General features: G+C 37.4%; 2 protein-coding genes and 1 long non-coding RNA gene across 3 annotated transcripts in view; 1 reads left to right on the plus strand and 2 right to left on the minus strand.

Annotated features, from left to right (window-relative positions):
* The window catches only part of LOC107602644 (uncharacterized), a 5,431-nt gene extending 1,047 nt beyond the window's left edge, over positions 1 to 4,384 (plus strand). The window contains exon 3 of the long non-coding RNA XR_001611060.1: positions 4,280 to 4,384. This is a non-coding gene — a long non-coding RNA (uncharacterized lncRNA). The remainder of the gene's footprint in view (positions 1 to 4,279) is intronic.
* A 1,676-nt stretch (positions 4,385 to 6,060) lies between these two features.
* Positions 6,061 to 10,798, minus strand: LOC107602643 (zinc finger protein 614). The gene is made up of 3 exons (XM_016295203.1): positions 10,297 to 10,798; positions 10,128 to 10,206; positions 6,061 to 7,343 (listed from the first exon to the last, which is right to left on the minus strand). Exons 1-3 carry the CDS (start codon positions 10,585 to 10,587, stop codon positions 6,523 to 6,525), a joined length of 1,191 nt encoding a protein of 396 aa, XP_016150689.1. The 5' UTR covers positions 10,588 to 10,798; the 3' UTR covers positions 6,061 to 6,522.
* Positions 10,799 to 11,240: 442 nt separating this feature from the next.
* gtpbp4 (GTP binding protein 4) lies at positions 11,241 to 20,236 on the minus strand. The gene is made up of 16 exons (XM_016295202.1): positions 20,140 to 20,236; positions 19,297 to 19,467; positions 19,088 to 19,191; positions 18,820 to 18,956; positions 18,110 to 18,210; positions 17,927 to 18,019; positions 17,626 to 17,817; positions 17,465 to 17,530; positions 16,454 to 16,543; positions 16,206 to 16,316; positions 15,960 to 16,089; positions 15,787 to 15,887; positions 15,387 to 15,584; positions 14,102 to 14,167; positions 13,828 to 13,962; positions 11,241 to 11,573 (listed from the first exon to the last, which is right to left on the minus strand). The coding sequence occupies exons 1-16, from the start codon at positions 20,185 to 20,187 to the stop codon at positions 11,421 to 11,423; spliced, it is 1,896 nt and encodes a 631-aa protein (XP_016150688.1). The 5' UTR covers positions 20,188 to 20,236; the 3' UTR covers positions 11,241 to 11,420.
* Positions 20,237 to 22,038: the final 1,802 nt, after the last annotated feature.

The raw sequence follows: 22,038 nt of genomic DNA on the forward strand, positions 1-22,038 counted from the left end.
ATGAGTGCTTGCGGTGTTCGGCCAATCACAATGCACTGGGTCAGCTGGCCAATCAGAGCAGACTGCGCTTGTCGGAAGGAGGGACTTTGTAGAAAACGAAGCGTTTGAGAGAGGCGGGGCATAGAGGACCTACAATAATGTACAGTATTTGAAAAATAATGTGTTTTTTGAACATTAAAGCATGTCAACATATTCTGTTACACCAAATACACAAAATAATGATCTTTAAAAAAGCATCATATGACCCCTTTAAGAATTGTTTCATCAAAAAATAATATTTTTGTAGTTATCGTAACCAGTGTCCATGATTGAATCAAATGTAAAACAATGTGAAAAAACAACTTGGAACAACTTCATTAGAACAACTTAATTTTTCGTTAGAACAACTTAATTTTTATGAGTATTCAACTTAATAATTGTTAGTTTTAACACAATTTTCTAAGTATATATAGCGCAATATAGTTTTAGTTGAACTTAATTTCAGAAGAAGTTGCCTTAACTCAAAAAAAATGATGCAAACTGTAAGGATAAAAGAAACTAGAATACTTTGATCTCCTGAGAGGCAAACAATGCACTGGCATCTTCAGGACACCCCACAGAGGGGTGGTGCGGGAAACGCCTCTCTCACATATGCATCTGTGCCTTTTCATCTCCTCCCTCCACTGGATTCACTCAAACTGGTCAAGAATATAATGTTCTAAATGAATGCAAATAAGATTTACAGTCATGTTTGGTTTCATTTGAATAGTTTCAGGGCAAGTGGTACAATGGTCTTAATCTTACTAAAAGATAATACAGATCCTAAGAGTTAAGAGAAACTTTGATCACCGTAGAGAGCAATCCCATGCAAATTACCTTTTGTTCCCATTTGAGGTGTAGACCACCCAGGTCTGGGACCTGGCTTAATGCAAATTCCAATTGTTTTTACAGGCCTCCATTTGGAGGATGTTTTTCTTATTCTGGATGTTCGATTCTGTAGCCAGAATGCCCGTAGTACAGAGTATCTCCACATATTCCTTGGACCAGGTGTGCGGACCTTACAAACTGTTGCGTAAATTTTTTTTGTTGCGTCCAAACAATATTTTTTAGAGTACATGAGAAAGAGACTGAGAAAGACTGTAGAGTTTCACAAGGTGAGTTTTGAGCAGAAGAACAACTGCTGGCTGCTGAAGAGCTGTTTCAGACTCAGTTAGGACTCTCCTCCAGTCAGTCAGCGAGGAGCCAGTGCTGGAGCTCTTTCAGTCCCACTGAAGCCCACTGTGGAGAACAGGCTGTGTGAGGCAGCAGTAAGAGCTGAGTGAATGGACTTATTTTGATGCTTCTCTCTCTGTGTGTCCTAACAGCGCTCTGCACAGACAGCAGTGGAGGACAGTGAGAGGATCTTTACTGAGCTGATCCGCTCCATTGAGAGAAGCCGCTCTGAGGTGACACAGCTGATCAGAGATCAGGAGAAGGTTCTTGTAAGTCAAGCTGAAGGACTCTTGGAGCGACTGAGGCAGGAGATTGAAGATCTGAAGAGGAGAGATGCTGAGCTAGTTTTCACACACTGGTCACATCCACTTCCTCCAGGTAACAGATCTGAAAAATGGAGCATTAGTGTTAGTAAGGTATTTAAAACACTGCAACATTTTCAGGAATCTCATTAAATATTTTCTGGTATCTGATTTTCTGTTTTTCCCATTATTTGTTTTTGTGTCTGTGTAGTGTTTCCAGTCTTACAATGTCCCTCCTGCATCTGAGAAATCATCTAGCATCGCTGTCAGTTCTTGTCTCGCTTTTTATGATTTGTTCGTTTTTTTCAATCAATTGGAAGAGAAACTGCAGCATGTTTTTAAAGAAGAGGAAGAAAAAATATTTAGGAGAGGTAAAGTACTGAGACATTAATTTAATCTTTAAAAGAAGTCAATGTAATAATTATAATACAATGTGAACAATAACATTGCTTTAAAATACAGGTGAATGAAAATGAAATATTTTTAGATTGAATTTGTATGTTGAGCTTTCATAGTGCGATATATAGAGATGATTCCCACTCCTGAATATGAGAGCAGGAATGAGTTTCTACAATGGAAGTTATTTTGAAAGAGTTCATAGAGAGAGTCCATTAATGAATACTGATAAATCATACTGTTGATTCAGTTTGTTTTATTGAATACACTATATTGAATACATGTCTTATTTGTTCATTTACACTGTTAATACCAGTCCCAATCAATAGAATGAATAACAGTAAAAAGTGTGAAAATCACCTTTACTTTCTATTACACAGCAGTTTATTCCGGTCCCTCAAACAAAACTGTCTTAGCAGCATTTCAAGAGTGCTAATATAGCCTCTGCTTCTTTGTTTATGCATTCCAGAGAGAGTTGGTGGGGATATTACAACATTATATTGTGTTGCTGTGTTTAGAACTAATGCATTTTAATGTAATTCTCTGTTCATAGTTACTGTTCATTTATGGAGCACAAATACAGTGGGGGAAAAAAGTATTTAGTCAGCCATCAATTGTGCAAATTCTCCCACTTAAAAAGATGAGAGAGGCCTGTAATTTTCATCATAGGTATACCTCAACTATGAGAGACAAAATGAGAAAAAAAAATCCAGAAAATCACATTGTAGGATTTTTAAAGAATTTATTTGCAAATTATGGTGGAAAATAAGTATTTGGTCAATAACAAAATTTCATCTCAATACTTTGTTATATACACTTTGTTGGCAATGACAGAGGTCAAACATTTTCTGTAAGTCTTCACAAGGTTTTCACACACAGTTGCTGGTATTTTGGCCCATTCCTCAAGAGCAGTAATGTTTTGGGGCTGTCACTGGGCAACACGGATTTTCAACTCCCTCCAAAGATTTTCTATGGGGTTGAGATCTGGAGACTGGCTAGGCCACTCCATAACTGGCAATATTGTGGGGAAAATAAATTATACATAGACTTGTTAAGAATTAAGCATTTAAACAGAATAGCCAAAATAGCCAAAACTTTACAGACAATCCAGTCTATTAAATTGCATTAAACATTTAGACTAATCCAGTAACACTCATGAAGTTATAACAAATAATTTTATTATATGTAGTAAATCAGCTCAACAGAGAAATATTTATGACTAATTATAACTGGTTATGATTAATAATAAATATTTAGATTATATCTTCGAATTAACTGTAGCAGAATCAATATTACAATTATTTGATCTGTCTGTCCATCGAGCAGACAATATAATCATTCATCAATTCAAGAAAAGATTATTTTCCTGGCCAAGGAAGAATAACTGTCCTTCTTTATGCAGTGCTAGCAGTAATTTAGCATATTGTAGCAAGGGTTCAAAACATTAATTGACTTTGAATTGTGAGCAGCAAACAGAGGCAATCGATCGTGAATATAAGGGATTTAATAAATGAAACTATATCGAACATATAACTAACTAAGCAAAACACATACAGAATGAAACAAAGTAAGGAAAAGAGAGAGGAAAGTAAAAGGATGGCAGTATTTCACATCAATTTTAAACACAACCTTTGAGAAACATCAGAGAATCAAAAATCACCTTAAAAGGGGCTGAAACTTAAACACGCATCTAAATAATTGTAAATGATTACTTGCATTGGCTTCGATTGCTGAACAAGAGTCCTGATGCGGTAGACAACGGAGGTCTTTGATAATTTCGTTAGGAGTGTGCTGGAAGTTTACTTCTGGTTATTCTAAAGACAGGAGAAGTCCACAGCGAATCGAAGTTACTTGAAGATAAAAACTGCCGGAAAACAAACTCAAGAGGAAAAGACTTGAGAGTCTTGGAAAGTGTCGTCTCAAAAAAAAAAGGGTTTCAGAGCAAAAATCATTTTGGGCTAATCACTTTTGAGGGTTTCTATTCTGGGTGGACTGGCCAATACCAGGTGTGACTTTTTGAGCGTGAGAAGTTTCCTTTGCTTCCCTTTATGGCCCATTTGCATGTTTTATGGCCGGTCTGGAATTGCTGCGGTTTTAACCCAAAATATAGTACAAATCATATGATGCATTTCACAATCACATACTGTACATCATTGTTTGAGAAATAAAGAGCAGATAATATTGATACCAAGAAACAAACATTTAGAATAACTTAAACCAAAGATACATCCATACACCTGAATATCAGTGTTTAGGGCTTTAACTAATACAAATAACGAGTGGTAACTCAACTAATCTAATAGGGAAACGTACAAACAACACATGCAATATACCAGATATATTTGTAGAGTATAATAGAGTAAAAAGGTCTTTACGTGTGTGTGTGTTAGTTGGTCAGCCAGGCCCATCGGTGCCTGGCATCGGGGTCATTTACATCTCTTTGGAAAGTGTTTGAAATCAGATGGGGAGATGATAGTGGGGGACTGGTTAGAATCTCCTTGATAGCGAGGACCCATTTGGCAATTTAGCCCCCATATAAACGTAAAGTCTGTGACCAGGACTGTAATTTATATGCAAATGTCAATGCTAAAAGGGTCTCTTAAGCCATAAAACCCCAAAGATCACGCATGATTCTACGCAGACGCTACATATATTTATATCTTGTGCTATTCTTCATTGCATTTATGTACAACATCCATCACATTTCATTCATAAAACATGAAAAACAACAAGCCAATTTGTAGATTTACTGATTCAAATATGTTTTGTTTTTAGATTACCAGCGGATCACTTTGGGTAGGAACACAGCTCATGAATACCTCAAACTGTCAGAGTGGAACAGAGCGGTTACTAACATGGACAAAGACCAATCATATCGTGATCGTCCAGACAGATTTGATCACTGGTATCAGGTATTGTGTAATGAGAGTTTGAATGGACGTTGTTATTGGGAGGTTGAGAGGAAAGGTTCTGTCTATATATCAGTGTCATATAAGACCATCAGCAGGAAGGGACGGGCTCGAAAATGTGAGTTTGGGTCTAATAATTGGTCCTGGAGTTTGGCCTGCTCTAGCTACAGTTGTTCATTCTTGCACGCGTCTGACACAATGACCCTCATTCACAGAATCCACACCACATTCACTCCACCTCTCTATGCTGGGTTTTGGGTTTACTATAAGGCACAGGTGAAATTGAATGATCCAGCATAATAGATTACAGACCTTTTTACACATTCAGTGCTTTTCCACTGTCGGGTCAAGAGGTTCTATTCTCTAAACAATAAATTCTGTGATTTTCCTTTTATGGGCATGTCTTTTCAGAGTAATAATCTCTTGAGCAAATAGTAAAAGTAGAAGAATGAATTTAGAAGAATCATTGATTGTAACAATTTGTAAGGCTTATTAATTATTCCATTGAAATACCATATGGCCATTTTTGTTCACATGATTTTATGTTAGAAATACATCTTTAAGTTGAAAGGATCATTAGTTTGTCTTGTAGTTTATGCTTAAATATTTTTGGTAAATATTTGATTGTCGCTCTAGGTGTTTTCTGTGACTTTATTAAGAAAATACATTGTATAAGTATATTTAAAATACTGTACACCAGTTACATGTTTATAAACACCTATTCATTGATTGTAACAATTTAAAATCATAAAGGTACTGACCTTGGTTCAGTTGTATGAGAAAGTAATAGTTTGCAGTTTAGTAAGTGCCTCACAATAATCACATTCAACCGCTTTGAGGATTCAGTGATAGAAAGATTCAAAAGACGCTGCTCATGTGAGTGTGGACTACGCTGTATGTGGGGGTTTTAGACCCCTGCTGTACACTCATGTTATGAAGAGTCCAGTCAGAAAAGTGGCCTTAAAACATTTTCTACATGGAGCGTTGCCTTTGTATAAATCCAGGTTTTGAAATCAAGTGAATCTATTTTTCTCCTTTGTTTATAAAAATTATTTCAATAAAATTGTCATTTTTTGAAATAATTCTTTGTTCATTACTGAAGTTGAATCTAGGATTCTCCCTCACAGTAGCATCACAATAGTATCAGTATCATATTACACAGAATAATTTGTTTCTTTTCAAAACATCTACACCCTAAAAAAATAAAAGTGACAAGTCACAAATAAAGACAAAATTCCGTTTATTTCTATTAAATACAACACAGACAAATCCAGTTAAGTGTTTCTGCTGTGACTAGCTGCAAATATAAATGTATAATCTATAATTATATCTAATTTAGATCATAACGAACTCTTCAAACAACACATTATCCTGTACATTTTATGTACATTTGCTATTCAGGTGAAACGGAGTATTTCATGTTGAAGGTATCAGAGTCTGAATGTGCTCACACCAGCTTTCTAATGTTGGCTTTCATATGGTCTCCCTGCAGTATGTATACATAATGCATTTCACCGCTTTAGTTTTTGCAAAATAACCTGTTAAAATAAGTGCCTGAACGCTGCAAAAATACACTTGGAACTGATTGAAAGTCTTATTTGAAACTCTTCTTGGTGGTTGCAGCACACTTTCAAACAACAACAGAATATATAAAATATATTAAAACTAGTAAACAAACATCAAAAATGGTGTCCTGCATTCTCTGTTGTGAGCCTGTGCATCTTTCAGGGTAATGTGTCCTGCAGTGTGTGAGTCTGTATATGGGAAAGTGCATGCAAGTCAGGGTGGTGTTTCTTGGTGTGTATGCGGAGGTACTGTTTCCCTGCGAATCGTTTTCTACAGCGGGTGCATTCGTATGGTCTTTCTCCGGTGTGGACAGTCAGGTGAGCCGTGAGGTGTCCGGACTGCGTAAAACGCTTCCCGCACTGCTCACAGCGGTACGGTCGTTCTCCAGTGTGAATGCGCATGTGTGTGTCCAAACTCTGCGACGTGGTGAAACTCTTCCCGCAGATCGAGCAGATGAAGTGTCGCTTGCCGGCTCCACCTGTCCGTAAAGCACCCAACCGGCCATAGAGACCCAGCCCTGAGACATTACCCAGAGCAACGAGTCGCTGTGCTGCAAACAAGGGAGAATTATGGGATACGAGAGAGTCTGACCTGCCAACCCTCTGTGGAGAGTTCTGCAAGTGTGTGAGCGTGTTACGGACAGAGTGTGTGGCCCAATCGGATACCGGATCCATATCAGCCTTCATGCACAAGTCTTCCTGAAAAACTCGAGGGACTTGGGAAGTGCGGGTATCCGATGAGGTTTGTGCGAGGGAGAAGGAAGCATTATCTGAAGCAGCCAAGTCGACGCTGGAGTGCTGGGACTCATCAGCGCCGGAGTGTGTGTCTGCAAACCTGAGTGTGTGAGAGTGTGTGTCATGATCGGGGGAGTGTGAGAGTGTGTGAGATTCCTGCCCTGAGAGTTCAGCAACATCTGGTTTCGGAGAGTCTTGAGTTACTGCAGAAACACTTTCACCTTCGTCCTCATCGTCGTCATCATCTGTTGAGAAACACACACAGTATGAACAAGATTTAATCTTACTGTAAAAGTTGCAAAAATGCAAGTATTAATTACTGAAAAGTAAAAATTCTAACAAATTGTATAGAAAATGTATATGTGACCCTGGACCACAAAACCAGTCATAAGGGTACATTTTTCGAAATTGAGATTCATACATTTTCTGAAAGCTGAATAAGTAAGCTTTCAATTGATGTATGGTTTGTTAGGATAGGACAATATTTGGCTGAGATACAACTATTTGAAAATCTGGAATCTGAGAGTGCAAAGAAAATCAAAATATTGAGAAAATCACCTTTAAAGTTGTCCAAATGAAGTTCTTAGCAATGCATATTACTAATCAAAAATTAGGTTTTAATATATTTACAGTAGGAAATTTACAAAATATCTTTATGGAACATGATCTTTACTTACCATGCTAATGATTTTTGGCATAAAAGAAAAATCTATCATTTTTACCCATACAATGTATTGTTTGCTATTTCTACAAATATACCCCAGCGCCTTAAGACTGGTTTTGTGGTCCAGGGTCACATATTATAAAGCTGAATAAGTAAGCTTTCAATTGATGTATGGTTTGTTAGGATAGGACAATATTTGGCTGAGATACAACTATTTGAAAATCTGGAATCTGAGAGTGCAAAGAAAATCAAAATATTGAGAAAATCACCTTTAAAGTTGTCCAAATGAAGTTCTTAGCAATGCATATTACTAATCAAAAATTAGGTTTTAATATATTTACAGTAGGAAATTTACAAAATATCTTTATGGAACATGATCTTTACTTACCATGCTAATGATTTTTGGCATAAAAGAAAAATCTATCATTTTGACCCATACAATGTATTGTTGGCTATTGCTACAAATATACCCCAGCGACTTAAGACTGGTTTTGTGGTCCAGGGTCACATATTATATTTGCGGCTGCAAGATTTCACAAGCTGAAAAGAATGCATGTCACACCTCTGTTCATCAATTTGCACTGGAAACCAATAGCTGCTCGCATAAAATTCAAGGCATTTATGTTTGCCTACAAAACCACCACTGACTCTGCACCACTTTACCTAAATTCACTACGTCAGACTTATCTGCCCCCTAGAAGATTGCATTCTGCAAGAGAATGGCGCATTATTGTGCCATCCCAAAGAGGCACAAAATCAATTTCACAGACTTTTACATTAAATGTTCCCTTCTGGTGAAATGACCTGCCCAACTCAATCAAGTCCTTAGCTATTCTCAAGAAACGGCTAAAAACACATCTCTTACATCTTCATTTGACCCTCTAAAAAAAGAAAAGAAAAAAATAGCCTCTAACACTAGCATTCTTTGTTCTTTTTCTATTCTATCTACTTGTTTTTTATTTATTTATTATATGTGTTAAGCCAAGCAAGACTTGTCACAGCACTTACATATTACTGCTCTTTTTTTGGTTTTGATTGCTTCTATTGTCCTCATTTGTAAGTCACTTTGAATAAAAGCGTCTACTAAATGTAAATAGATGTAGATGTAAATATTTCAAAAGGGCAATAAGCATACGTGCAGTATGCAAGGTAGTATGCATTCATGTCATCTTTGGCATGGTCAGTTGGACCTTAAACAATTAATATTCAAAAAATAATATAAATCTTACTATATTGAAACTATCAGATAATAACACACAAATCTGAACTGAATAATGACACTATTGTCTTCTGTACAGCTGCTTTATAACAAATTGAAGTCGTTTCAAAATGTATGAAGTTTGCAACACTGACACTGTTGTTGAACTGAGCTGAATAATGACACTATTGTTTTATTGTAGAGCTGCTTATAGCTCTGTTTCATAATTAATGAACTGCATCCTTAACACTACGAATCAACATTAAACTAAATTGAGAAGAATAATGAGACTAGAGCTGCTTTACAGCTGAAACTGAAGCTGTTGTTTAAACTAAATATAGCTGAAATTGAGGTCATTTCATCACTGATGACACTAACTGTTATTTTCCTGTTTATTATTGTGAAGCTGTTTTTAAACAATCTGTGTTTAATAAAGAGCTATATAAACAAGTATGACTTCAGTATAAATTATTTAAAAGTTAAAATATTAATTTACATAGAAAATTTAAAAAGTCAATATGCATATGGTAATATGCATATATATCTCACATTTGGCTTGGTCAGCTGGGGCTTAAAAGACAATTAATATTCAGAAAATATTATTGATCTAACTGTACTTACACTATCAGATGCAGACGAGAACATAAAAACCTGACCTGAAAAATAACACTACTGTCTTCGGCAGAGCTGCTTTAGAGCAGAAACTGAGGTCGTTTCATAATTGATGAAGTCTGCTGCATCTACACTTTTACTGAACTGAATCAACACTCAACTGACTTGAACTGAACAATGACACTGTTGTCTTCTGCCCAGATGCATCTGACAGTCGGATCTGACCTAATTTCATAATTCATGAACTGACACATTGACTCTTATTGAACTGAATTGAATTAAATGTGCCTTGAATAATGGCACAATAGTCTTCTGAAGAGCTGCTTTATAGCTGAAATTGAGGTTGTGTCATAATTAATGAAAAGTTCTTAATTTTCATGTTTAAGTATAAATTATGAATCGTCTTATAATCCATTCCTTGTGCGAACCGTGACATTTGTTTACATTTTACTGAAGTTGTGAGCTTTGCCATAAAGTCTGGTGAACCATTTAAAAAATATTTCCTTGAATTACATTATTTTAATTAGTGAGTTTGAATGACCCGATGCGCCTCACCTCCCAGCGGCGGCTGCTCGAGACCTTCCTCTTTGATCTGCATATGGATCAAATCTCCCTCCTCACGAAACTCACGCATCTGGAATCCGAAAGACAACCAATAATAATTGTTTTTGCACATATATTTTTACTTCCACTATAAAATACTCAAAACAACTGGTCCTCTAACCTCTGCCATTGTTTTTCTGCCCACTAGCGACTCGCGAGTACTAACGTTACCATCACACCGACCATCCCGCGCCACGGTTTTCTCGTCGCTGTACCCCCGCGCCGCGACGATGGACTCTATGAGCTGCAGTTTCCGTCGGAGCTCCTCGTTTTCTTTCTGGTGGCGTGAGATCTCGATGTGTAAAACCGCGTAGCCGTCGTCTACGAGCTCGCAGATTTCTGCCACCGCCGCGCGAGTCAGCGTCTCCATGATGGTCGCGAGCTGGGTGTGAAACGCCCGGTAATTCGCCATCCTTCGCGCTCCTCTGCGTTCGGGCCGCCTGTAGGTCCCGTGGAAAACCGTGAGCGTTGCAGTACAAGTTTAGAGTACGGCGATTACTGCGTTCGCTGTCCGTGAAATAAGACTGTCCTGCGTTGTTTTGATTTTCGGTCTGAAACGGTGTAAACGCTTTGACACTGTTGCTAGTGGAGGCTGATGTCGTTTCCGGGGGGCATCGCTCAGATGTTTTGTCAAAATAAAAGTCACTGTGGACTATTTTTGTAATGTTAAAACTTCAACTCATAAAACGTCAATATAATTATTAGCATTGATAATCGAATTCACAGGCAACTAGGACAATATATACACAATATATGTACATTATACACACACAACTGTAATTCAATTACAGCAGTTTTGATATACAGTAACGCTGCACTCATGCTCTTGTGAAACATATTCGCAATAAAAAGACAGAAATCTTTACCCAAGTACACTGAAAGGTTCTGAACACCCCGTCCCACACAGAAAGACAGACTAAGGCGACTCAAAGTTAGTAAAGAACTTCACAAGTGAATTTCAGGTTCAATACTTTGGGTGGTTTATTTGACTCCCACTGCAGACAATAGCTTCGGATCATTTGTTTTCTAAAGTGACGAAGAGTTCAAAATGATCCTGTACATTTCATTATTCTGCATCATATCAGACATTTCGAATGATGTGATTAACATACATTTCAATAACTAACTCTTTCATGTTTACAGGTGTATTATCATCTGTATCAGTAAAAACTATTAAAAGTACAGAATATAACAAATATTTATTAATTATGTACATAAGACAGACGTATGTGAAAAAGGCTGCATTTATCTGCGGCTGGTGCTGCCAGATTTCCTCTTCCCAGCATGGAGATGTTTGGGTTTGACATCAAACACATGTCGATCAGATTCACCCTTCTTTCCCTGCCTGTTCATCTCCTTCTGTGAGCTCTTCATCATGGTCTTTACCTTCTTCAACATCTGGGAGAAATAAGACAGAGTCCAATGAACACATCTCTCTATGAAAATCTTTGTAACGCTCTACATTAAGATTCCCTTAATTCATTAATGACCAATAAATATTTCACAAACGCATTCATGTATAAAGTTATAACTGAATAATAACACCTGAATAAAAAGGGTGATATAATGCAATACTTGCCAAATAGTAAACCATTTTTAACTCATGTTATAAATGCTTAATAAATTAATGAGAAAACTACAAATACAACATCCTTCAGTCTGACTATAATAGTCCATTTTGCTGCATCATGAAATAAATCAGCAATCTGGTTTTAAGTGAAATAAGTATGAATAAAAATTTAAGCATTTTTATCACGGCTTAAAAATGGCTCGTTATTTGGCAGGTATTGTATTAAAGTCACTATGCACTTATAACTATCAATTATTTATAAGGCACTGTAAATAAGCTATTAATCATTAATAAACACCTCTATAAACCATTTTAAAAAGAAACCTTAATGTAAAGCGTTACCAAAATCTCTATAACCTGCTACTGAGTGACTATCTTTCATAAATTCATTTCATATTTGTCTAGAAAATTTATATTTATATTAGTGCTGGGCAACCATCATTTTTTTAAAAATCGTGATTAATCGCATTATGCACAAAAATTTAATAATGCATTCAAAAGTAGTGTATTGTGCACTTTTTTTTCATTTAAAAGTACTGCTATATGAACAAAAGCGCAATAACATTTGGTTTGCAAACACTTTAAACAAATAAGGTGCTTTTTTAAAGCAGTATTCCTTTTGCATAGTAGAAGTTAAAATATTTATTGTAAATCTCAACTTATAACATTAATGTAATCAAATTAAATATAAAACAAGCTATTTGCCACTGCCAGGGCATTTATGTTTTTATAGAAAATATTTTATGGTTTGTTACAGAAAAACAAGTTATGCTCAGAGTCCAGAGCCTCGATCATAACATTATAACAGGTGTTATGTGTTACCGTGTCCCAACGACTCAAAATAATAAACCACAAAGTTATCAAAAGGATGCACTCCACTGTGCTGAGCGAGAGCGCTTCTCTGCTGTCTTCACATGCTATCGCAAACTTCCTATTTCCCACTTATGAAGTTGTGATTACGAGCATGTTGCATTCTTTTCTGTTAAAAATAACAGTGAACAGTGGTTTGTGAATAGCCTAAATAATTTTATCGGGAGCGTTAATGTGAGCGCTGCTGCAGTCTTAGGCCCACCCCAAATGCTCTCATTGGTTGAGACGCGTGATGACGCCCAACCCAAGCCAGTACTGATCAACTTCCCCCCCTCCCCCCACCCCTCCTGTGACCCATGGTTTGTCTGTATGTGTATTCAGAGCCAGTGAGCAACGGACTTTCACAATAATAAAAAAAACTGCGTTAATGCATGATAACACATTAACTTGCCCAGCCCTAATTTATATTAATATCCATTATATTTATAATACTATCTGTAATACTGATTTCAGAATTTGATTTGTTAAAGAAGATTATAGGGCCTTTCGCACCGCGGGAAAATTTTCATAGTACCAGAACTAATTGTGGAACTACCCACTTTTTGGCATTTTCGCAACGCCGGAACTGGGTGCAATTTTAGTATCGGACTGCCATTTTCGAGAACCAAATTAGCTCCTACTCCGGAGCAGGGTCTAACCAGCACAACTGGTACTAATCGTGACATAAGTAGACATTGATTGGCCAAACGAGTATGAAAACGCCCTCACCCGCTATGATTTAAAATGCCGTGTAAACATACTGTAAACATTGTGTCAACTTATTTCTCAAGTATGGAGAACAGCGATAGATGGACGGACGCTGAAGTGCAGGCACTTGTAGCAAATGTAGCACTGCCAGTTGTCGTTGGAAGATTCTTAGTCCTCCTTTCCGTTCTTTCAATCGCTTTACGTATACGTCTAGACTTTCCATGTCCATTATTGTGAAACCCGCCAGACACAACAAAAACACAGCTCCGATCACAGCGTCCTCCATCCTCCTGTTGTTAATGTTGTTGTTCTTTGTTTCTTTTGTTGAACGCCGCGCACAAATGACGTCGCTGTCGACCGGCTTACGTCACTTCTTAGTACACACTCTCGGTGCGAATGCAACCCTTTAAATGGTACTGGGAAATAGTTCGCGCAAAATCGTCCAAGTACTTTAGTACTGTACATTTAGTTCTGGAACTAAAGAGGTGCGAAAGGCCCTTATGCTTCAGGTAACGCAGGCACTACCTTGGCATCTCTGACTCCTGATTGATCCCTTGGTGGTCTCGAGGCACTCTGACTGCGAGTGCGTGACGTTGGTGGCGCAGAGACTTCCCTCTTCCTCTTTCGAACCAGAGAGCGAGATCTCAGAGCATAGTGGCTCTAGAGGGATATAAGGTGAACAAGCATGCTCAGATATGTATACAGAAATTGATCGCCATGACCACATGGCACACAAAATCAAGTGTGTTACCAATAGGGTTATAAATAATGGAAAAGCTTTAAGTATACAGGTACTTACATCATCTTTATCGGTCATGTCCAAACCCAGATCAGCCATCTCCTTCTCCAGAGTCGCTCTTTCCACCTGCATCCACAAATACCAATCAAATCAATCCATCTTTAACCAGCTAACTAAAAAGCTGACAAAAATGTGATTTAATAGGATGCTGAACAACAAATATTCCATATTAGAAACCCTTGGTCACTTATCTTAAGGTATCCTTGTTACAGAGTAATTATACATTTAGGTACGGAGTAATATTAATTAAAAACATGTCCTTATTTTATAGGGTTAGGAATAGGGTTTGGCTTAGGGTTAGCTGTGTGTAATTATGCCTACTTTACTGTATTTGCTATAGTAAATACATGTAATGTGTAACAAGGACACTGTATAATAAAGTGCTACCAAACTTTAATAAAAAATATGGGGTTTTAAATTCATCTTAAAGGGATAGTTCAACCAAAAATGAAAATTCTGTCATTAATTACTCACCCTCATGTTGTTCCAAACCTGCAAGACCTTCGTTCATCTTCGGAACACAAATTAAGATATTTTTGATGCATTCCGAGAGCTCTCTGACCCTCCAGACAGCAAGGATCCTTTCACAATCAAGGCTCAGAAACATAGCAAGGAGATCGTTAAACTAATCCATGTGACATCAGTGGATCAACAGTAATTTTACGAAGCTACTAGAATACTTTTTGTGCACAAAGAAAACCAAAATAACGGCTTTATTCAAAAATGTGTCACCTCCCCTTAGTGCCATTTTGGAGAGTATCACATACATAAACAACATATGTACGCGGATACGTTGTTTATGTTCAGATCTAAGTTGTTTATGTTCAGTTTCATGTGATACTCTCCAATATGGCACTATAGGGCGACGCGGAGGAGATGAATTGGTGAATAAAGTCGTTATTTTTGTTTTCTTTGTGCACAAAAAGTATTCTCGTAGCTTTATAACATTACGGTTGAACCACTGATGTCACACGGATTAGTTTAACGATCTCCTTGCTATGTTTCTGAGCCTTGATTGTGAAAGGATCCTTGCTGTCTGGAGGGTCAGAGAGCTCTCGGAATGCATCAAAAATATCTTAATTTGTGTTCCGAAGATGAACGAAGGTTTTACGGGTTTGGAACGACATGAGGGTGATTAATTAATGACAGAATTTTCATTTTTGGGTGAACTATCCCTTTAATAACTACAATCTTTACCTAAAATACGCAAGTAATATCTGATATAAAACCACTTCCTATCATTTAAATATATACAAAAATAAGACTGCTGGACAGAAAGACTGACCTTCTTGGCAGTGCGGGGCATTCTGGGTCCCTGTGTGTCTTTCTCTTTGGACGTGAGAATCTTCAACTTCCGTTTCTCACGAATCTGACTGGCGAGCTGCCGGATCTCCTGCATCTCTTCATCCTCACTCTCCTCCTCAGAGACGTACTCTCCGGCCTTCTCACGCAGTTCCTCTTCCTGCTCCAAATCCTCCAGCCTCTGAGAATGAGAGATAGGACAGAAATTCAGAACATGTCATCTGAAACAAGGATGCAACCAAATACTCACTACTGAGGCCACCAAAGGTCAATTTTGTCATCCAAAATCCTTATGAGCAACCACTAATCTGAATTTCAGGAGGAACTTGATATCAGTGGTTACAGTCCTTAAAAAGTTTGAAATCAAGGCATTTGTTTCATACCGTCATGATCTCCGGGTCAATGTAGTCAGCAATATTGTGACCCTCCCAAACCTCAGGAATCTTATCCTGCTTTTCTTCTGGATTCATCAAGTCCCAGTATTCTGAACACACAAGACAACATTTTTAGACATGTCTGGGGTGTACATTTGTGTACGTGTGTGTTTATATCTTACTCTGTAGATCCAGTGTGTAATCGTCTCCCAGCTCGACCTCCAGGTCTCTCTCCAGTTTGCGTTTGGGAGCATCCATCTCCATCGCCTTCCTACGGAGCAGAGCCCCCTCAGGAATAAACGGAGGCCTTTCCTGCACAAACCAATTCAAAACCGTTCACAAACGCACTATGTTTGCAGGAAGCTTTACCAAAGAAATATGCTTATGATCAAGAGGACACTGGTTAAAGAAGTGCAAAGAGCATGTACCTTTTGATCTCTCTTGGTAGGCACCGCCAGATGAAGTCTGTTCAAAACATCATGGACCTTTTTGGTTTTCATCTTCGTGTCCACACGGTGAGCCAACAGCCGATCACATGCCTGTAAGCAAACAATCATAAATAGTTTAAACCACCAATCTACAACAGCCTACAATGCTCTCTTACTCTCAAAATTGGTACATGAAACGAAGAGGCTGATTTCAGTGAGCATGTGTGAGTGACTAGAAGTGATCTTACCTCCGCCTTCACCTGCATCACTCCCTCGTCTGTCAGAGAGCTGGTCTCAATCACTGTGATCCCCTCAGCAATGAGATCCACAAAGATTTTCTAGACACACAGAACTAAGTTTCAGTGTTAATGCAGAAAGTCTCAACTAGTTGCAGCTACGTCATTCTCATGTTTCTCTATTTCTCTAAACTGTTTGAGATTAAATCTAACATATATATTAGTCAATTGCTGAATTAATAACATTATGAAGCTAAGAAGATCTTTTGATACAAAACTGGTGATTAGAAAACTTCTATTAAATTGAAACTGAAAACGGTCTCCAAATCTGTGTGCTGTTATTTAGGCGAATCTTCACAATAAAAGTTTACAAAAGAACAAAAAGCACCATAAAAGTAAAATGTGTTTGAAAGAAGTCTGTTATGCTGACCAAGGCTGCATTTATTGGAGCAAAAACAGTAAAAAAAAAAAATAGTTTTAATATATATTCTAACAATTTAAAATAGTTTTTCTACTTTATATTTTATATTTAAAAATATAATTTATTATTTTAAAATAAATAATTTTTTTCAGCATCATTACTCCAGTCTTCAGTGTCACATGATCCTTCAGAAATCATTCTAATATGTTGATTTGCTGCTTAAGAAACATTTCTTCTCATCATTAATGTTGTGCTGCTTAATATTTTTGTGGAAACCATGAAACACGTTTTTCAGGATTTTTTAATAAATCTCAATAATAGATCTTTTATGACAATATAAATGTCTTCTTTACTGTAACTTTTGATCCATTTACACATTCATATGAATAAAAGTATTCATTTCTAAATACTTGATACTTAAAAGCTCCCCAGTTCTTTGGAACATTTATTCACATACTGGTCTGAAGTGCTTGAATTCATCTGTCAGCATTCATAAAGCTATCATAGGGCTTTAGATGCCTCTGAATATAATGCATAATTCATATGGACCTACATTTTTAGGATGCTTTTTCAACATTTTTGAATGATTTAGAATCTGTTACCTGATTCTCCTCTGAGAGTTCACTGATCTTCCTCACGTCACACTTATTGGCCATCACGATCAACGGCTGCATCACAAATAATCATCACTGCCATCATTCAGCACAAAAAAAACCTGTATGTTTCACTGCATTTAAGTTTACATCTTTATATGTGTGCGTACCTTGTTGGCAAACAGTGGCCGAATATTGTTGAAGAGCTCTAGTTGTTGTGAGAGCGCGTGTCCGCACTGCTCTGACACATCCATGACATAGAGGACAGCAGCACGCAGGTGAGCCAGAGCCGTGATGGCCTGCATTTCTATGGTATTCCTTTCTTCAAGAGGATGATCCAAAATACCAGGGGTATCAACCACCTACAAACACACAGCCGTAATTACCAGGAACATTTTGTATAAATGTATATAATATTAAATCAGTGCAGTTAATCATTGTCTGAAAACCATGCATTTTTCTAACACTCACCTGCCAGCGCAGGTATTTGTAATCCATATGACCCACAAACAAAGATTTGGTAGTGAAGGCGTACGGCTGGACCTCAACATCAGCACGGGTCACCTGTACACACATACTCCATTAAAACCTAATATTAAAAACAGCACACACACACACTTGATATTTAACCTATATTCACATGCACAAACAAACCTTGTTGATAAAGCTGGACTTGCCAACGTTGGGGTAACCACACAGCAGGAGGGTTCTGGTGTTTGGGTCAATAGTGGGCAAACGGGAGAGATGCTGCCGCACTGCAGAAGAATAAATATGCATTAATTTAGTATGCACAAATGTGCATCTGAAGTAAAAGAGTTGGTGCTTATTTTTGTTGAACATGTATGCTTTGAGTTATTTACTGTTGATACTTTTGGAGGAATATTTGGCTTCACTGATCAAAGAACCACAGTTTCCATTTTTTTTTTTTTTAATTATATATATATTAAGCATCACAGCTGTTTTCTACATTAATACTGATTTCTGAAGGATCATGTGACACTGAAGACCATTGGCTGCTGAACTACAGCTTTTCCATTACAAGAATAAATTACATTTTAAAATATATTAAAATAATTATTTTAACTTGTAATATTTCACCATATTACTGTTACCCCCCCCAAAAAAAATAAATACATAAATAAATTCAAAATAAATGCAGTCTTTGTGAACATAATAGTCTTCTTTCAAAAATATTTTTTAAAATTCTTACAGCCCCCAAATGTTAGAACAGTGTATATGCATTCAAATTCAACGATTCAGTATCTGGATGATATAATCTGTCCAAAGTCTGTGCTTCAGTTTACCAAAAAAAACGTCTGTTATTTTGGAAAGTATCTGTAGATGTGTGTAAGTGTTTGTTGTACCTTGTTCTAAATACTCCAGACTCTGTTTCTGTCGCTTTAAGATGGTGCACATGCGCCCCAGTGCAGCCCGTTTCAGCTGCTTGCAGCGATACAGCGAGTCTCCATATTTCATCAGACGCACATAATCTTTAGCAACACTACAAATGCACAGACACACAGTTTTACTCAGTTAAATGAACTGCAAATCAGCCAACATATTTAATTAAATCAACCACAAATTAATGTTAAAAAGTAATGTGCATGATGTTGATAAACTCAACAGACTCACTTGTCAATAAGGTTCTTGGCAATGTTGATCTGACCCAAAGCCAGCTTAAAATGATCTTTATCATACAGCACATTCATCAGATCAGCATAGAAGGGGTGAACATCCTGAAACACACACAGTTAGGCATTTATCTCCTAAACAAGTGATGACTAGGAAGAATCAACATATATGACCTTTATCCCATGCATATAGTTTTGTGTGAGACTTACGTCCAGTTTGGGAAAGTCGGTGAGGATCTGTGACAGTCGATCATGATAGTTCTGCTGGGTGAATTTGACTTTGCGCATATAGAAATGTCTAATTCGGTGGATCTGATAGTGTTTGTGTATTACAGTGGGAGTTTTTCGCTGGGTTTTGGATAAAGTTATATCTATGAAATCCTACAGGGAGAAAATCAAACAAATAAACAGTTATGCTAGTCTACTCTTGCTTAATTATTACCTTTTTTTAATAATAAAAAGTTTCAAGTTCCCGTCCTCTGAGAGACACCAGGGTTCCCACATATATTGACAAATGACATCCCATGACTTTTCCAGCATTAATGACTACTAAAGAATTGTATATAATAATTATATAACAATATTATTATTATAATTTTTTTTTTTTAAAAGGCTGCACTTACATATCAATCTTAGACAGTGAAATACAACTAGAAAAAATATTTTCTGAATTTCCCTTATATCTGCATTTTCCAGGAATGGAAGGGAAATACTATTAAATTTCAAGGTTTTCCATGTTCATGGGAATCCTGGTACAATGACATAAAATGTATTTAACCAAAGATCTTAACCAAATTAATATATTTCATCCCTCTAACGTTACAGATGTTTAAACCCCACTAGCTTACCACTCGTTCATTTTAACATATGACGCCAGTAAAACCATGTTGAATGTTGACAGTAAATAAAATGACAATATATAAAAAGTTAAATGCATCAACACCGCGCGCACGTGTGTACAATACGAGCAACATACTGTCAGTGTCGTTATTTAATTTTTTTATAACATTTAACCCTGCATATGCGAGTAAAAACACGTCGATATTTTCCTACCTTAGCGGTGGGAACCACCATAATCTTTTTAAAGTTGTACAGAGCCATGATCGCGGCACACGCGACTGTCTACAGAGCACGCGGAGGACAAAACACGTAGCGGACGCATGTCACGAAGAGCGACACACGTGGTACAGCGCTGACGAGTTCACAGCGTCACCTACTGGTGGGAGGAGCCACTCTGGAACTGGAACTGCAGAACCAAGTCGTAAAAAGATTAATACAAGCGCAGTTTTTAAGCAAAACATTTCACACACACACACACAAAGTTTGTTAGGAATTAAATGATAAAACTTATATTTATTTTTCAGAACTATGGAAAAAAGATAAACCTGATAAACTCCAGATAAACATGGAATTAATGTTTCATGTGAATCCAGAGACATTTCCCAGAATCTGGACATGACACTAAACAAATACTAGGTTCAACTACATTAACTGCACATTTTGTTCTACAGGATGAGTGTGGGTTCAGTGCCAAACATTCAAGTCACCTTTATTCAAAGGGCAATGATCATTTTGCAATCGTTTTCTTGCCTGCCTTAAACAGTCCAAAGCAGTGTTATATATTCAACTAAAATGATATTGTTCAAATGACTGCATTTGTTGTATTCAGCATGAACCTGTTAAAACAACAACATTCCAAAACATAAAATCACAGCACACAATCAAAATCATTTTATTGACACAAATCCTTTATTTGTACAAGTAAACCAAAACAGTTAATAAAGAATTTCTCCAGGTTTGCCTCTGATTAGCCAAACCTTCAAGTAACTTCAAATAAATAATTGTATCAATGTGTCTTCTGTTCGCAAACAGAGCACAGTAACATAGGAAGGGTCGGGGGAAAAGAGGGAGAGGCATATGAAACACTGTTTCCTCAGCAGTAGTTCAGTACTTGTGTGTATTCTGCTCGGTTTCTATTGAAGTCCTGCAGTGATCAGGAATGAAGCTGATTTCTGCAGAGCTGGTGTTGACCGTTGTATTACCATCAACACCACTAATACTGGCTCAATTTCAGCGCAAACAGAACACCATCTACGGGGACGTGAGAGCATGTTTTCAGGAGTGTACATGATGTGTGTGAACATGAGATGACGTGTCTCCTATATATGTTGTATTTGTGAGAATGTTATTTACGAAGATGTCTGCTTACGATCATGACCAACTGAAGGAAACATTTTGAAGACTGATATGATGCACAAAAGTCAGAAGTTATGGAAAAAGACACAGAAAACCTAACAGATGTGTACACTGCACCAACTGTTGCAAAAACACCGTCATTGTAGGACTAACAAGCTAAACATTTAATACAGCACAAGATAAAACAGCTGAAAAATAAATAGAACAAGGTGGAGTCAAAACAGTGGGTGGGGTTTAAAGTCTGGGAGGGTCCACTGATTGTGTGGAGTCAATACTGTGGGAGGAGTTTACACTCTGGGCGTGGTAAATAAATATAGTTGGTAGAGAGGTTGTTTTAAGAGAGTGGTTTGAAGTTTGGGAGGGGCTAATGTTATTCAGGAGTTAGAGCAAAAGGAGGAGCTTACATTGTGGGTGGAACTTAAATTGTTGGCATGGAGGTTGTTTTAGGGGAGGAGTTTGAAGTTTGGGAGGGGCCAGAACTTGTATGAGTCAATATTGTGGGAGGAGTCTACACTCTAGGAGTGGTCAATATAGTTGGTAGATATGTTAGGCTTGTTCGACTTCATGCAGCGCCTCAAAGATCGAAATCAAAAGCAATGCATTCTGGTTCGAAAATTTGTCTCTGACTTTGATTGGTGCTGCAGTCGCCTTACAATAACATGTGCCATCAAAGTACTGCGAGAGCAAAACAAGACCATCCGCCTTGGTCAGGTGCTGCGGTTGCTCAAAATCGGCTGCGAAAGCCTTGATGATGAC

Source organism: Sinocyclocheilus grahami, unplaced genomic scaffold, assembly GCF_001515645.1.
Source record: "Sinocyclocheilus grahami isolate Dianchi unplaced genomic scaffold, SAMN03320097.WGS_v1.1 scaffold331.1, whole genome shotgun sequence".
NCBI lineage: Eukaryota > Metazoa > Chordata > Actinopteri > Cypriniformes > Cyprinidae > Sinocyclocheilus > Sinocyclocheilus grahami.

Excerpts from the sequence above, each read along its gene's own strand:
- LOC107602643 (XM_016295203.1), bottom strand. The coding sequence starts at position 10,587 with ATGGCGAATTACCGGGCGTTTCACACCCAGCTCGCGACCATCATGGAG. Across the intron at positions 10,207-10,296 it reads GCAGAAAAACAATGGCAGAG|ATGCGTGAGTTTCGTGAGGA; the intron begins GTTAGAGGACCA and ends TTCGGATTCCAG. Across the intron at positions 7,344-10,127 it reads CGAGCAGCCGCCGCTGGGAG|ATGATGACGACGATGAGGAC; the intron begins GTGAGGCGCATC and ends GTTTCTCAACAG.
- gtpbp4 (XM_016295202.1), bottom strand. The coding sequence starts at position 20,187 with ATGGCTCTGTACAACTTTAAAAAGATTATGGTGGTTCCCACCGCTAAG. Across the intron at positions 16,317-16,453 it reads TGATGCAGGTGAAGGCGGAG|GCATGTGATCGGCTGTTGGC; the intron begins GTAAGATCACTT and ends GTTTGCTTACAG. Across the intron at positions 16,090-16,205 it reads CTACCAAGAGAGATCAAAAG|GAAAGGCCTCCGTTTATTCC; the intron begins GTACATGCTCTT and ends TGGTTTGTGCAG.